Genomic DNA, 17,658 nt, shown 5'->3' on the forward strand with positions numbered 1-17,658 from the left:
AATATAGTATTAGTATTAATAATGTAGGCAATATAGCTATTAATATTATTACTACCCTCTGATAATCTACAAATATAGTCCGGAGGTATACAATGGTAATTATAAGTTAAGGGAGAAGCAGTGGTCAGAAATTTTGAAACCAGATTCTATAGAACCATGGGGAAAAACTCTTATCTTAGAGATGTAGAATTCTATCTCTCGAAGGGTTTGTGCACAGTGACATTCGTGCGGTAAGATTGTGTGTTGCAAAGAAGCATTTGGACGACATTTATATGTAGAGTTATTAGGTGATATGGAGTACACAAACACCACCGACTTGTGTTTTACCTATTTACCATGATTTTTTTTTTAAACAGCCCAAGTGCATGCATGGGTTGGGCATGTATTCCTTCATTTCGCCAGAGAGCGCTCCCAGAAGGACGTATACAGTCTTACACGGGTTAGTGGCTACTCCCTACTAGTATTATTACTATTAGAACTGTAGACTATACAAATATAGTCTGCAACTTGTAAGCGATCAAGGATAGTTTGGTACCCCGCAAATGTGTTATCGCATGGGGCACCATATGTCCCAATTCTGGAGTGCAAAACTAGGCTTGAGCCGTAAGTTAACAACTAGGCCTATCATAGCTCTAGTACTATAGCCCGCTTACATTAACTGGCGCTGGCGCCAGCGGCAGTTAATGTAAGCGGGCTATAGTACTACTACTAGAGCTAGGCCTATCACTGACACTTATGTATCAGTGGGTGAATAATGACAAATTTGTCATTATTCATTCACCTGTGCAGCAAGTATTGAACTACTTACGCTAGCATAATAGTTTTAATACTAAATATTAATTATTATAATGCTAGTGTAGTAATGACTAGTCTAATATTGGCATTGGGGCCCCAAGGATAGAGAACATGGGTCCCAATAAAACCAATGTGCCTAAACCTAACCCTAACCTATTATATTGATATAATATTATATTTATATTGATGTAAATGACATTGGTTTTATTGGGACCAATGTTCTCTATCCTTGAACAGGCATGGCCCTTGGCATTGGCATCACTGGCAGCAAGATCAAGCCCGCGCGTACAGCACACACGCGGCGCCATTGACTATATATATACAACTGTTGTATATATATAGTTGTATATATAACTGTTGTATATATATAGTCAATGGCGCCGCGTGTGTGCTGTACGCGCGGGCTTGATCTTGCTGCCAGTGATTGGCATTGGCATTACTGCGCATTACATTAGCAACGCGTTTGACTTGCCAGTAATTTGTGCCTATATACGAGAAATATATGAGATAGCGAGCCATTTCCATGGGGTTAGGCCTACTACATTATCTAGAACATAGCTGAAAACAGCGTATATTTTCCCATAAATATAGAAAACAAATCTTTCTATTCCATATCCATGATTTTTCTCATCACATTACACAGAATCACAAAAATACTATTTCCAACCAGAGGTGGCGCGGAAGACAGTTCCGTTTCCGGTTCCCGTAACGTGTACCGGATATGTCACATGTGTAACCAGAACGAGGCATCGTAGTCGTGTAAGATTTGTTCATGTAATTTCACATTTTCTATCAATATCGTTTTCTACTACTACTAGTACTACTAGAACTAGTAGTAGTACTACTACACTAGTACTAGTACTAGTACACTTACTGTCTGAGTGTGTCAGTGACCGTGAGAGTGTCAGTGAGACTGGTAGGCCTACTGATCACAGGCACAGTACTTAGTTATAACGTTTCAATCATAAAATGGTGGTAATTAATACAAAACTTACTTACTTAGTTACTACTAGCACCACTACCAGTCTTAATGTTTCTCTACTCTCTTTTGCCCACTATTGCTGATAAATTCCTGTAAATGCCGTTCAGTTGCTCTGCAACACATAAGTACGCTGCATGCACAAACAACAAAAATAAAGAGCAGGTGAGAAAGCGTGACTGCAAAATTTGAACGGAATTCGCTTTGTTTACACTATCACAACACAAATATGCAACCAACTGCTACCATTTTGGTATCAATGCGTAGCTAAATGTTCACTTGTTTGAATGGAAAATTCCCACTCTGCCAATATGTAAATGTTGTTTGTGCACAGCGGCGTGCGTGCGGTGTAGTTCAGTGTTGAAGAGGAGCATTTAAATGGCAGTTACAGGAAGTTCTTGTCAATAATAGACGAATAAGAGTAGCGAAACATTAAGACTGGTAGTGGTAGTAAATTCATTTCATGTTTATATACCATCATTTTACTATTGAAACGTTCCAAGTGCTTGTGATACTGATATTGAGGCTCACACACACACTCGCACACGCACACACTTACTTTCCCCGGGTCGTTTCAATAAGAAAGTAGTTGTAAATAAACACAGGTTTAATTTCCCTTATTACTACTAAAGTTTTAAATGTTAATGTACTCTATTACAAAATAATTCCATTCAAATGCCGGTCAAACGCTGCTATGCAGCACACAAGTCCAGTACACATATGCCGCTGTGCACAAACTAACAGAAAGATGGATCACTGAGCATGTTGGAAAGCATGAGTGCCAAATTCACTCAACACTCACTTTGTTTTACTTTGTTTTACACTATTAGTAATAGTGTAAAACCTTGCACATAGATACAACTTAATTTTCGCAGAGAACTATTGTAAATTCCTGCAGAAAACTCTCACTCCATAGCAATGTAAACCGGAGCAACTCTGTTTATTATCCAAGACCCCTTTTCGGTGGTATTCAATTGTTTGACCAAAGAATGTAGTTGGGTGTCTGACGGCATGCTTTCGTAAATCGCACTGGCTTGGCTTGGATCTGAGTGGTGGAATTTGTCTTGGAGGTCGGAAGCAAGGAGCAATGGAACCCAGAATTCAATATAATACAAACAAACTAAAAAAAATTGATGAGGAGAAAGCTAGCAACCAATTGAATTATAATGCCTTGTGCCACATGATACAGTGATAGGAAACCCATTTTACACGTTAAAATGCAGCCATATAATATCTTATATTAGCTATCAATGTACAAACATCTTTTGTGCAGTACTAATGATGAGGGAGACATTCTCATGACATTAATAAAGATAGGTTAAAAGATAAGTTAATAAAATGATGTCAGGAACATAGATTTCAATTGCACATGTTTTACTTTAATTTATAATAACATGCATTCCTTGGACATATCAGAAATGATTTTATTGATTACATGCATTGTAAAAAATAAGCTCTAATGATTGAGGTGCAGCATTAAAACATGTGTTTTATGGTGTATTTCACTAAAATATTGTTTTATTAACAGAAAGACATGCTCAACATTCAATTGAAAAATAATTTCTTTTTCAGTTTATTTATAGGCGGCTCAATACAGACCAAGTGTGTAACCAAAATGGCAAGCGACAGTGCAGAAACTGTAGTAAAGGAGCAACCATCGTTCGTTTATCGTGTATATCATGGCATATCACAGGTGTGTGCAATGACGTTAACTTACTAGTAACAGCACTGGCATATACATTTTTGTTTGTTAATGAAAGCAAGTGTTCGTGTAGTCTATAGCATGTTGTTATAATTGCTATTATGATAACATTACATTAAAGATGAAATTTAGTTTACCAAATTAAATTACCAATTAAAATGTAATTTGCCAAACTAGCAAGAAATGTTCCAGTGTGAGTTATCACGTGCCACATTTATGGCAGTGTATGCTCATCCTCTGTTGTGGTTTTATTCAATGCAGAAATGCCAGTCGGCGCTGGATCATGTTGTTCCATACTCAACACAACGATGGATAGGCACTGTTATGTTCGGTGCTCTCTATTGTTTGCGAGTGTTTTTCTTGCAGGTAAGTTAAGCCAGTTTGTTTGAGTGTTTACTGTGGAGTGAATTTTTGACAATAATCATTCATTAACCTTATTGCTAAATTTTGTTGATAAAAATGTTTGTCATTATATTTTCGGGGTGCTTCATTGTATACATGTATGCATGCTCTTCAAAGTAAGGATTTCCCAAAGTCCTGCACATTCTCGTAAAAAAAATTCCAACCATAACAGTACTTACTAGTATTGATTGTGTAACAGAAAGTTTCTAAAGTAGGCCTAACATGTCTTAAACTGCATGTTTTATTTGATTTATTTGAGAGAATAAATTTAAATATAAATTTTTAGAAGATTAACAACTTCCCCCACATAAACATAATACATATTATAAATTAGGTGAAATATACGATGAGATGTACAGTTTACGTCATAGTACTTATATGGAGAATTAGTAAATCTGATCTTTCAATATATATATAATTAATACATATAAGGAGTAAATAATCTCAAAGGAGTTTGAGATGAATTTAAAATTTTATACTTCAAATTTTGGCATAAAGAAAATACAAAAAAGTATATGTTCTTGAGCTTATTTCATACCTTTATTATTCGCCTATCTTGTACTGAAATCGGTTTATAGCTATTTACTGTTGTGTTTCGTTAAATTGTATCCAAACACGGAGTTGATTCGGAGGCTTTTTAGCAGGTTGTCTCGTGTATGTAGGCGTATTTTGTTGAGAGATACTAGCAACCACTGCTGTAATCTTCCGCATGCGACTCTGCAGGGATTGGAATGTTTTGATCTCGCGAGCGAGAAATATCACCAATCACTTATTTCATTAGTTTGCAATGCATCTACGGTCCAGTAAGACATGTATTCGCTTGCAAGCACTGTGTGATTGCATACATATGGTTTTGGTTACATGCATGCGCGTACTACGTGCTTAGGGCATTATGTCACTCGCAAGATCGAAATATATATGGGGGGGAATCAGGGAAATTTGTTTTTCGGGGGGCTACTTTTCAAGCTCGCGTGCATGAAAATAGCACTCTAAAATTTGGTTTGCATTGAACTCACTCAACTTACGGGTGCTCTTTTTGCCATTTCCGGGGCTCTTTTTGGCATTTCGGGGGCTAAATCGCCCCGAGCCCCCGTGTATTTTTTTCACTGGGGGGAATATTATATGAATGAAAAATGTCAGGTAGCTAGCACCTTTTAGAAATCAGAAATTATTTTCATGTTTTAAAAGTTGACATCTATAACCCCAGAAAAGTACAATTATTTCATTACAGGGATGGTACATTGTTACGTATGCCTTGGGAATATATCATCTCAACCTCCTCATTGCCTTTCTATCGCCAAAAATCGACCCAGCGTTAGAAATGGAAGGTAAGATCTTGTATGTGTATTGTTATCTAACAATAGTCTCTGTGTATCAGTTATCAATAGGTTCTTATATACTTTAATAATCGAAGTGTATTTAATTATATAAATGCAATAATCATTATGCTTCAATTTGCAGATTCCGACGATGGTCCCAAGTTGCCAACCAGCTCGAGTGAAGAGTTTAGGCCATTCATCCGACGGTTACCAGAGTTCAAATTTTGGCAAGTGCTTTATTCATGAGTTTGTGTTAAAGGCATACTAGGCCAATTCATTATGCAATGTTGACGAATGCTAGAGTAACTGCCACTATAACTGCCACTGCACCTATTAGTTTGTCCAATATCACTGCTAGTTACATTACAAGCAACACTTGAAATCGCTTGTTGATATTCATTTACGTGCCGTAAATGTCATCCAGGAGTCAAGCGATAAGTCGCCGATGACGTAAACATTTGTGCAGCCCGTATATTTTGCACGCCACATGAAATGGAGGTGTCAGCTGTGTAACCACGGCCACGGACTAAACATGGAAATCGAGTAAAACAGACATACTAATCACGGACGCACATCGACAGCCCTGACAAAAAGCCACAAGCGTGCGTGTCTACCAAATCACTGATAATAGCATTGCGTACAGCCGATCATGCGTGCAAAAATGTCTGGTCCGCTATAAATCTGTATCACACTCGCTTCGCTGGCAGCGATTTCAAAGTGAAACTGTCAACTGTAAACATTTCTTGGACTGCAGATTTCAATTACACATTTCTTAGTAACCAGCAGTGATATTGGACAAACTAATACGCGTTTCGCTATAAGGTAATGTACTTATTAACTACACAAGGTGCCAGTTACTGTAGCATTCATCAACATTGCATAATCAATGGGTCTAATATGCCTTTAAGCCAGTGTAAATTGTATGAAAAGTTTCATGTAATTCATTATGTAATAGTTATGAGTATTCATGTATTAATCCAAGTAGCTAAGCAAGTGTATAAATTGCGACCTAATTGGACTTCTTTCGTTGTAATTTATTATGTAGTGAATAGAAAAATAGCTGCTGGTATATTATATATATATACATATACATTAATATCCCCTGTTATGGTTTTACTTTAACATAGAGATGAAGTCGATATATATGGGTCACACAAGGGATATGAAAAAGATGTCCTTTATAGACGGGTGGCAATTCTATAGAGGTAGTTTCACTATATAATTGCCACCTAAAGGAAACACCAAAAGTGACTCTTATAGACAGGCTTCCATTATATAAATGTAGCTGCTAATACAGGTTAGGCCAGTAACATTTGAAGTGTGATGAAACTTGTTGTTCATTGTAGGTACTCTGCGACCAAGGGGATTGTGATTGCGCTGATCTGTACGTTTTTCGAAGTGTTCAACATACCAGTGTTCTGGCCCATCCTTGTCATGTACTTTATTACACTGTTCTGCATTACGATGAAAAGACAAATTAAGGTGAGAATAGGTCCAGAGGCAGTTCAAGGAATATTCCCTGTATGGGTTAGCATGTGTAGAACTGTCCTTAACACTAACATGTCTTAGAACCTTCGTACCGCTGCCATTTCTTGCGAATCTTGGACTCTTTATAATCTTGCGATATCGGCCGGGGATAAGTAATTTTTAAATCGCACCTAGTTCACTACACGGAATCAGATGCCCTTTTGTTTGAATTAGGTGCACTTATCTTGAAGGCACTATTTGCAAATTATTTGTTGCTATAATCAAATATGGCATGGTGTCACAATGCATTCGATTACAATTTTCTGTGCTATAACAGCAAAAATTCGTAGTGTTTTCCAATGTGGCGTAATCAGTAACATATCTGCTATTAGGTGAAACTATGTTTTGCTAAATTTTTCCCAGATTCTGATTTTTTAAGCAATGATTTTGAAATAATTTCTTTAAACAAATTATAAAGGTTATCAATGGACTCTATATATTACGTGGGCATAAATGAGGCAAAAGAGTGTGTTAATAACTTGCGCAAATACATTGGCTGGTTGAGAATATAATTTGTTGTGTTTCTCTTTGTAGCACATGATCAAGTACAGATATATCCCATTCACACACGGGAAGACAAAATACAAAGGCAAGGAAGACACTGGACGTGTACACCAGTCGAAGTAGACAGTTGTTAAGTTAGGTAAATGAACCGTATGCCGACGCAAACTGCTTCGCTCCAAGTGTGATCGGAGAAGCCAGAAGTTCTGTATTATTCCTAACTATACTTTTATGCTTATTTGAAATGAATGCACATAAACAACGGAGAATCGGTTTCAATATTTGTTGGTGATAAAATTCAGTCTTGGATTTGTATGCAGTTACAATGGTAAAGCATCTGTAATGACTCATTTGTCAGATATCTGTGATTGACAGTTTCGCACTCAGTGCTTGTATATACTGACAGTGTCACAGGTAATACGTTTGTAACCTGGTTACTATGGAAACATCTATATATACGTATAGGCTTGTCTGATTGATTGGGGCAGTCACACCAATACCAATCGTTCTGTCACGGAACACGCCTGAAGTTATCAATTCATTTGATTTCGTGTGGTGATTTTTTCGATGTGGCCCAAATTCCAAATTGGCCTGATATCTTCTGGCACATTATCATGAATGCTCCGCTCCCCCCCCTCCACACACACAAGCAAGCTCAATCAATGGCAAACCCAATACAACTGCATCGAGATTGGATATTGTTACAACTCGTGATTTGAGACTAGCAGGATGCTAATTGCATTTTCTGATGACTATTTAAGTCTAACACACATAATTGACATACGTGCCTGATTCGTGATTGGTGTAACTATTCGTCTCTTCGTTATTGTTGCTAGCCTAGTTTCTGTGCGTTCTTCACGTGTGCGGCTAAATTGTCGACAGCATTTCAAAACATGGCTAAACAACGTTTTTAGAATTGCACTATCACAAATTCACAACACTAATCGGCTATAGCTGCTTGTCAATCAATCAAGCCAGATCAGTCCAATGGCAGCAAAGTGGTAATCCACTGCATAAACAATAGGTGTGAGATCACTATCAGCAATCCAGCCGGTCGTGGCGAGCATCTAATAGTATGTCCTGTCTGAGCTACTGTCGCATTCCTGTAGGTTTAACATGGAGACACGAACAATTGTTAGCTAGTCTGGAGGAGTTGGAGGCAACCAGCAGCTGTGTGAAGTCTGAAAGCGTCGGCTAGGTTGTACATATTTCGCTTCTTCGTAAGGGAGATGCGTTTTTTAATTTTGTTTGCTGCCGACCTGTGAATTAACAATGCCTAAGAAATTTTGAATCGGTTGCACACTCGTGCGAAGTCTTGATTTAAATTGTGCATTATTATCAAAAGATTTGGAGCATTATTTGGAGACAGAAGTACGAACAGTGTTATGAGTAAGCAGACACTGGTTATCTCTGTTTGTTTGTGCGTGCGTGTATGTAACCATGCGATTCACCGCAGACTAGGCCGCAGTTGTAACCGTCGCTTCATTTCAGAGGTTTTTCGACTGCAGGTAAAAATTGTCCATGTTGGTAGCAAGATCAGCCAAGGCCAGTGGCATGCCTAATCCATAATCAACATGCTACGGCACTTATTTACCGCATTCAGCTAGTCAAGCATAGTGGTGTGATTTTCATGTTATAGCATGATGTGTGGTGTCATTCAGTGGCACGATATAAGTGATGTGGTTCGTGCCGTAGCGTGATGATGGGTGGAATCGATGTGTTGTATGCTGTAGCGTGTGATGTGTGGCCTTGCTTTTGCTAACACGTGACAGGAGTGGTGTTATCAATACCGTAATATGATATGAATGGTGATATTTACAGCATCGGCGTCATCAAATGTACAGTTCCATTTGTATGAAAAGGTGTTACCTAGTGTCTGTGTGTTTAATCCTGACAAACTAGCATCCAGCACATTTCAGCTTATTGCATGTTTATACAGACTCATATTTCACGAAATAAGATTTCTGCTTCTGTGGGGAAAATGGGATCTACTTTTAACATTAATATGTATATCAGGAGTCAATAATTTCAAATTACTCACATTTATTTGAGATTATTTACTCCTGATATGTATATATATATTCATGAGTATTCATGTGTATGTTATTAGTAGTGGCTCCTATATTTTTCTGCAATTGCAGGTTATTGATTAGATCATGTATGTTCTCTTTTACATGGCCCAATAAACACTATTAATTCCTCTGTGTTGAACTTTAACACATGTAATAGGTGAATGTGTGAGCTGCGTGTTTTACTGACTTTCACATTATTTTCTAAATTAAGCAAGAATAGTTATGGTTAACTTCGGTTTCATCCTGGTTTAATTGATAAAGAGAATGTGGGAATGGCTCACTACTGATCTATCCACAGTGTATTACCTCACAGGGAGTTGTTGTGCTGTCAAAAATGTGCAGGTATGAAAAAGTTTGTGAATTATTATTGAAGTACAATAAAAACTATGTTTTTCAAATTCATAATTTTGTATCTTTTGCATGTTATATGTTCTGCCTGTGCGTGTCTTAGTAAATGTAACCACTGTTTGAAGTTGTAGGGAGTAATTATGCAATTTATTTTGTGTCTTAAGCCCGGCGCACACGTGGCGATTTTTGTCGACAGAACCGGCGATTCTGTCGCCAGCAACAAAATCGCCGAGAAATCGCCACGTGTGCGCTGCCCGGCGTCACCGATTTTGACGCCAGAAACTCGTCGCTGGAATATCAAACATGTTTGATATTTGTTGCCCAGTCGCTGAACAATCGCTACGTGTGCGCCGCACTGGCGATGGATCCCGGCAACAGTTTTTGGATTAACCAATCAAATGCATGATTTGCTAAGCCCCACTGTCTGATCAAATATTGGCAGCGCCTGTGGTGTGGTTTGAACAGGTCACGTACAGTTCATACAGTGGTATGTCGCTGATAGACAGTTGAATTGTCGCCGCGGGTGCGCACAACGTGGCGATTTTTATCGACAGTACCGGCGATAAAAATCGACGGTACTGTCGATAAAAATCGCCACGTGTGCGCCGGGCTTTAGTTTTAATCTTTATAATATAAAGTTCTTGCTTCGCTGCAACAAGAAAAATTACACATGGGCCTGTCCGGGATTTGAACCCGGGACCTCTCGCACCCAAAGCGAGAATCATGCCCCTAGACCAACAGGCCACGTTGGTAAACAATCACGTATATGTCTATATATACTAACTTCGTTTCTCAACTTATTTTGAAATGTTTATCGGAAATTATTTTTAGCGGTTCAATTAATTATAGTGTATTATCTTGGCATTACATACAGGCAAGCATAGCTACAGGACTATATACTTTGTCTGACCATTTACCGTTTTACGCTATTCACCCGACATTTAATGATTTATATATTAATGTTTTTAACACTAGATGGCGCACCAAGGTGTGCTCAGAGCCAAAGCTCTACTCTCTACTCCAACTACGTATATGATTATATATAGTGGTGCTCTTGCTCCATCTAGACTATGGTTCTGGTGTGTCTATCAGTGTATATCTGATGTCGGTCTCATTTAAGGTGAAGTGACTGCAACAGTCAAATATAGGTGCCCGCGCTCAGGCTGTCTACAGGAACAGAAGGAGTAGTAGATGAGTAAAGAGGAATAGAGCGAGAGCCACATCAAGACACATATTAGTAGTATACCAACATTGCTATTCGGTATAGCATTTTATTTAGAATTGATACGAGCAATATAAGGGCTTCCAACAAACAGATTTTTACGATTTTGTCTGTGAACTGATTGAATAATGAAAGACCAGTATTACTTCATACTACCAACAGAAATATACATGTATATAAAACACGTGGACCATTCTCTCCTTCTCCATACACAACAGTTCAATAAGGAAGATCCCATTTTCTCTAAATAAGAAATCCTATTTCTGTTTATTAACACAGTGACAACAAAGTTTAGAATTTAAAATACAACGTCAAGACAACATTGCTACATTGAGAAAACTGATTAGGTCCATTATTTTCATTGTGAACGACTGACTACACTAGACACTGTTGTTGTTGTCGTTGCACATATTTGACGTTATTAATTTAACATCGTTGCAGATGGCAGCACTGCGTGTCGTATCTGTCACCCATACGGCATCACTGCGTGTCGTATCTGTCACCCATACGGCATCACTGCGTGTCGTATCTGTCACCCATACGGCAGCACTGTGTGTCATATGTGTCGCCCGTACGACATCACTACGTGATGTATCTGTCGCCCGTACGACATCACTACGTGTTGTATCTGTCACCCGTACGGCATCACTGCGTGTCGTATCTGTCACCCGTACGGCATCACTACGTGTCGTATCTGTCACCCGTACGGCATCACTGCGTGTCGTATCTGTCACCCATACGGCATCACTGCGTGTCGTATCTGTCACCCATACGGCATCACTGCGTGTCGTATCTGTCACCTGTACGACATCACTGCGTGTCGTATCTGTCACCCACTACGGCATCACTGCGTGTCGTATCTGTCACCCATACGGCATCATTATGTGTCGTATCGATCGGACAGGCCCGGACGGGTCATGCTGCTGGCGATCATAGTAACCCTGCCCACCGCCTGCGAGCGGTAGCGCTGGTTGTACGCGCCACTCGGCTGATAATCCTGACGCTGCTGCGGCGGCGGCCTCCGCTCGAGTATCGGCGTCGTCACGATCTCGGCAATGTCCACTTTCGCGACGTGGTCGCCCTCCGCTAGCGCCCTCTCCAGGGTCGAAAACTGCGCGGTGAGCTCCTCGCGTTGCGCGCGCCCACGCGGCGCCGCACGGCGCGGCGAGCGTCGTCGCGCACACCTCCTGGCCGCGGCGCGTCGCCGTCTCGGGCACGTCGCGCTCGATGACGTATCGCGCAGCACGGCAGCGCCTCGTCGACGCGGTCCAGGTCGGCGAGCGCTATCAGCTTCAGGTTGCGCGTCGTGATGTAGTTGACCTCGCGCCAGCGTGAAGAGGACTCGAGCGCGGGCTGCGGTCGCGCGTGCCCGATTCAGCGCGAGCATCGCGGAGGAAGGCGCATGGCGCGGCGCGCATCGGCCGGCCCGCTGCGCTCGCGCACTCGCGCGCCAACGCCGTCGCCCACTCGTCTACGCAGCGGGCGTGTCCATGCGGTAGCAGGCGGCGAGCAGAGGATGATGCAGTCGCGCGGGTAGCGTGCGCGTTCCAGCTCACGCCCGCGTAGCAGCTGGTAAGTGTCGAGCACTTCCTGGTAAAGCTCGTGCTTATAGAGCAGGTCCATGAGTATGAAGAACGAGGACACCTGCGCACGGAAGAGAGAGAGGACAGGCGAGTGAAGTTGGCATGTGATGAAAGAAAACGCACCGCATTGACACCATACACATGCATACACCAACACGCACGCACGCGCGGGCGCGCGCGCACACACACCACACACACACACACACCACACACAAACACACAAACACACACACACACACACAACACACAGAAACACACACACACACACACGCGCGCGCGCACACATACAGGCATCCACAGAGACGTACACACAGCTACACACAGACAGACAGAAAGACAGGCAGACACACGTACACACAAACACGCACATGAATGCAAGCCACGCAGGCACTCACGCATGCACGCACGCACGCACACGCACGCACACACACACACAGTCACACCTGTTGGTACACACCCAGGGTTCTTGTTAATAGCCGGTAACCGGTTATTTTTACCGCCTATCGCGCAATTTGTTTACCGGCTATCAATTTGAGAGAAACTCCTACTAAAGGCGGTAAAATATTTAATCCATATTTGAAAAAACGAAGTTTATTTAAATACTTGGCAGATACTACTAAAATAAGAGGAAATAACACTGTTACCTGGACTTTTACTTGACATTTATGATTTTTCTTTTTTATATAATACTTAATAGCATATATTTTCCTATCTAATTATTACAAATTCTAGAACCCATACCCATCAAAATAGGCTATTTTGGGTCAAATCAGAATTTTTTTCCGCGGAGTGCATGCCCGGACCCCCTAGCAGGGCTTCGCGCCTTCGCCGCTCCCTACCGTCCGTGCCGGAAAAAAACGTTACCTGCTATTCATTGTCAAATTACCTGCTTTGTCAAAAGTTAACAAGAACCCTGACACCCCTATAAAATGAACATGCCTAAGAAAACAAAATGCAAAAGGACACTTGTTATCATTTCCACTGAATGACAATTATATATTATTCTTCTATTTTCTATTCCTTATGTTCATTTTGTGCCATATAACTAAGCGGGCGTTTAATTTTTTTACTAGTGCACTCCCGATTTTGTTAAATAGTATCAAGGTTTAATAATAACTCTTCCTTATCATCACCTGGTCAAAGAAGCCTTCAAGTTCAGGTGATTTCATTGCCTCAAGGGCCTCAAGTGTTTCTTGAGTAAGCAGAAACATGCGCATCACCACCGGACCAAACGTAAATGATCCGAACCTAGAAAATTAATCTACAATCAAATAGATACAGCAAACAATATCACAAATATTTCGTAATATCATGAAGAACATACAGCAGTAGTCTACAAATCGCATGGAGAAAGTTGGGATGGATCAAACATTGCTAGGACACTCACAGTTTCTATTAATATGAGGCCAGTGGTGGTGCACCGCTTGAAAATTTAACATCGCCGTTGTAAAAATCCTCCTGTATTTTACTGATAAGTATATCCTGTATCTATATACCTATAAGTATATCAATAGATCTTGTATTTGAATCCATCATGCGCACTTTTTCCCAAACTGGCCATTACCTCCTTTGTCTAATTTTCCCTCAGAAGAAATCCTGCTCTAGATAACAAGTGCCGCGGAGCGACAGCGCTCATCTAACGTCTACTGCGGTGACTCTGTGGTGGAGTGGTGGGATTCTAGTAAACCCTGTTAGTCCCAAATGTGTTCACATACACGCCGAAACAGTGAAAGCACAGGGATGTATCAGGAACCTTCTCAAAGGAATGTTCGTTGGATCATTATGAAAGTTGCCACGAGATGGCGCGTACGTTTAAGTGTCTTCAGATTAAAGATGGAAGCTCCCATCGTACGTAGTAGCAACAACTATTTGCAAGACAGAATAGGTAAGCACTCATCCATTTACCTACGCAAGCCTACAGGCTGAAATAGAGAGCTGCCACCTGTAACTAATTAACGCAGGCAAAAACTACCAGTACCACCACCACATGCACTGGCAGTGGCCACTGCAGTGGCATACGTTACATGTAACACACTGACAGTACAGAATGCCATAGAAATTATACGATTTAAAGAGCATAAACCTTCTTCAACCAAATTTAGCTTTTGAAATTCATTGTGACATTGTAGCCTCATACATCCAGGCATGTATGGATTCTACTAGCAAACCCGGCAGTCAAATTCTCTAACAGTAAAGAAATCCATGTTTAACCCGCCTCTTGAGGGTCAAAAGGTTATCCGACACTTACTCTTCGCATGTCAACAGAAAGTACATTTCATGGTCTTTCATAAAGCCATAAAAATGCTAGGTCACTGCTGAAACAAAAAAGTTTTTCAATCGCTCCGTCAGACCATGTCCTCAGAAAATGTCTAAATCTGCCCTGTGCCCATTGACCTGTGACCTCCAATTTCGGCACAGTGATGGCTTTTCCTACCATGATGCTATACACCGACTATCACGAGCCTAGGTCGAGCCGTTTAGATGTGTGCCGCAATTCTGCATTTCCTCCTATACCTTAAGTTAAGGAGGAAATGTTCCCCTCTTTTACACCTCTTGACCTTGACCTTTGACCCCCAGCTTCGACACCCCAACTCGTTTGACGATCCCCCCCCCCCCTGACGTCCCAAATATCGTGACCGTACGTCAAGCGGTTAAGATTTGTGCCTGTTAAAGGCATAATAGGCCATCGATTATGCAATTTTAACAATGCTAGAGTAACTGGCACCTTGTGTAGTTTAATAAGTACATTACCTTATAGCCAAACGCGTATTAGTTTGTCCAATATCACTGCTGTTTACTAAGAAATGTCTAATTGAATCCGCAGTCCACGAAATCAGTTGACTGACTTGTTTTACAGTTTCGAAACCGCGCATACTTTGAAACGGTTGTGATACAGATTTATATCCACCGGACATTTTCGCACGCATGCAAAAACGCACGCATCGCATGCATTTTCGCTCGACCGTACGCAATGCTAGCGATAGGTACAGTACCGTAACTGTATACATAACAGTAGCTCTGATGTAATAGAACTACGCGTACTACGCTATTTAATATATTGGTCAAACGAATACACCTGTGTCTGAAATTGAAGACATGTGGGTACCCGTTCATTAGCACGGTTATTTACTTGTGCCTATCAATACCAAGAAATACACAGAGATACATTCTACTAGCTCATTAGTCGTATATAATTATAAGCATCTCGGGACAAACAATTCTCTGCTAAACACCCGTGACGTTGCCTAACCGAATTCGAGGCTATTTTGCCTGGCAACCAATTTAGCGTTGGCGCCAGATTACCAGATTTACGGATTTCAATTAGACATTCTCTTAGTAATTAGCAGTGATATTGGACAAAAACTAATACGCGTTTTGACTATAAGGTAATGTACTTATTAACTACAGAAGTGCAGTTACTGTAGCATTCGTCAACTTTGTATAATCAATGGGCCTATTATGCCTTTAAGAACTGTTGACGCACGGACGGACGCACGCACGCTCATGCGATTCTTCAAGCTGCATCTGACTATGTCAGATGAGCTAAAAATCTTTGGTGCAAGAGAATAAGAGTATGAACCGAGGACATCCTCAGACATGAGACACTATTGTAAAGGAGAGCAGAAAAAAATCAGAGCCCAATGGTGCAATACTGAAAGGCTGTATAAAGCTGAGCTTGGTGAAGGGGTGTTATTAATGGCCTACGTTCCTCATTGCTCAACTCCCTAACTGCCAGACTGAGTTTGATTATGTAGCCAATAACACAAAGTTAAAACTTTAACCTGAAAAAGTGCCTACTCATGTAGCAGTTATCTGGATTGAAGGGAATATAGTTAACGATCAGTAGGATAGCTACAAAAATAATTGATAATTGTATACCTCATCTCTTTATTTTGAGAATTAAACTGCTTCATCATTCTCATGACTAAGTCCACATCTTTATCTGTTTCTGCCAAGTGTATCATGGATTTCAAATCCTCTGTGAAAATCATATTCTTCTCTGGCTGTGCCAAATAGTGGTCCATGCGTTCGCAGAACTTTTCCTGTGCTCCTTCCATTTGATCTTTACATCTTAGCTGAGTTCGTCTATAAAGCATATATAGACAATGAATTCATTTCTAGAACACATTTTATCCGCCCTACTACTCAAAAGAAAAAAAATGAGTACATGTATACATAGACATGCTAACACGAGTCATGAGCCACTATAACACCAAACGAGATATTACAATAATACACAACAATGTTATTGTTATTATAGGTCTACTTCGAAATATGAACATGAAAATTGATCAACTGAACTGGTTGCAAGATCAAATTCATGATAAAATTTTACTATGTTCCTTTATTAAGTACACCCAATACTGTATACAACACACACACCCTTTTACTACACACCACATGTTTACATGCATGCTCACATGTAAAACATTATTAATATTATATAGATACATCTATACATCTGGAGTTCGATCGTAACGCCAAAACACTAGATTTTACCGCTTAAAGGGATCCTTTACTCTAGGTACTAGGGTTATTTGTTTAAATTACGCTAAATAAAAAGTTTCATGGTTCAATCACCATTAGAATTTTTTTTTCATGTTTTAAAACTAACGACTACAGTTTGATTACAATGACGGTGGCGCCACTCAAAGCGCACGATCTGAAAAGTTGCGCAAAACGATTATTGCACTAGGGAGAAATACACATTTTACATATTAGGGTATTTGCTTATTTAGCGTATATGTCATGTGCTATTTTCAATAATGCTGAATAGCCGAGCTCGTAGAGCACCAGCGTTACGTCTTAAAGGTCGTTGGTTCAAATCCCATCGGTTTATTTTTTATTTTTTTTATTTTTTTATTTTTCTGGTTAGGGTTAGGTTAGCTCTAGTACTATAGCCCGCGTTCGATTAACTGCCGCAGGGCTATAGCACATTGTCAGCTGGAAATACCAACTGCAACCTGTTACCACCTGTCCCCATGAAAAATGGATCGCAAAACGCAAAGTTATCGGGCTTTTTAACACTTATTTATCTACATCTCCCCTATCTTTTTGAACACTCTCAACAACTTTACACCATGTATTTGTCCTTTTATTCACAAAGTAATGCACTACTGGCATTTCATTTTGAAACGAAGTGGCGTGCGCACGCGTGACAGTTACCGGATATGTACGCAAAACACATTGCAGTATGGGGCATGTATA

The 17,658-nt window shown here is 40.4% G+C and overlaps 3 protein-coding genes and 1 non-coding gene across 5 annotated transcripts in view; 1 reads left to right on the plus strand and 3 right to left on the minus strand.

Annotated features, from left to right (window-relative positions):
• The first annotated feature begins 1,505 nt into the window (after positions 1 to 1,505).
• Positions 1,506 to 9,702, plus strand: LOC106805738 (protein RER1-like). 2 transcript variants are annotated; one of them, XM_014807452.1, is made up of 7 exons: positions 1,506 to 1,554; positions 3,347 to 3,467; positions 3,738 to 3,842; positions 5,110 to 5,206; positions 5,340 to 5,424; positions 6,544 to 6,679; positions 7,259 to 9,702. In XM_014807452.1, the coding sequence occupies exons 2-7, from the start codon at positions 3,390 to 3,392 to the stop codon at positions 7,349 to 7,351; spliced, it is 594 nt and encodes a 197-aa protein (XP_014662938.1). In that variant the 5' UTR covers positions 1,506 to 1,554; positions 3,347 to 3,389; the 3' UTR covers positions 7,352 to 9,702. The 2 variants fall into 2 exon arrangements, with proteins under 2 accessions (XP_014662938.1, XP_014662939.1); XM_014807453.1 differs by having other exon boundaries at positions 1,513 to 1,569.
• Positions 9,703 to 10,317: 615 nt separating this feature from the next.
• On the minus strand, positions 10,318 to 10,389 carry Trnap-ugg. The gene has a single exon. It is a non-coding gene; the product is annotated as a tRNA-Pro (tRNA).
• Positions 10,390 to 10,879: 490 nt separating this feature from the next.
• LOC106805729 (pentatricopeptide repeat-containing protein 2, mitochondrial-like) overlaps positions 10,880 to 17,658 on the minus strand; it is a 22,301-nt gene continuing 15,522 nt past the window's right edge. Inside the window, exon 2 of the mRNA XM_014807438.1 lies at positions 10,880 to 11,667. The gene's annotated coding sequence lies outside the window, so the exon portion shown is untranslated. The remainder of the gene's footprint in view (positions 11,668 to 17,658) is intronic.
• Positions 11,748 to 17,658, minus strand: part of LOC106805710 — a 12,489-nt gene continuing 6,578 nt past the window's right edge. Inside the window, exons 2-6 of the mRNA XM_014807413.1 lie at positions 16,330 to 16,536; positions 13,584 to 13,698; positions 12,335 to 12,511; positions 12,114 to 12,220; positions 11,748 to 11,961 (exon numbers count right to left, since the gene is read on the minus strand). Of these exons, the coding sequence (XP_014662899.1) occupies positions 11,748 to 11,961; positions 12,114 to 12,220; positions 12,335 to 12,511; positions 13,584 to 13,698; positions 16,330 to 16,536 (820 nt within the window). The remainder of the gene's footprint in view (positions 11,962 to 12,113; positions 12,221 to 12,334; positions 12,512 to 13,583; positions 13,699 to 16,329; positions 16,537 to 17,658) is intronic.

The sequence above is a fragment of the Priapulus caudatus genome, unplaced genomic scaffold (genome assembly GCF_000485595.1).
Source record: "Priapulus caudatus unplaced genomic scaffold, Priapulus_caudatus-5.0.1 Scaffold125, whole genome shotgun sequence".
In the NCBI taxonomy this organism is placed as follows: domain Eukaryota; kingdom Metazoa; phylum Priapulida; class Priapulimorpha; order Priapulimorphida; family Priapulidae; genus Priapulus; species Priapulus caudatus.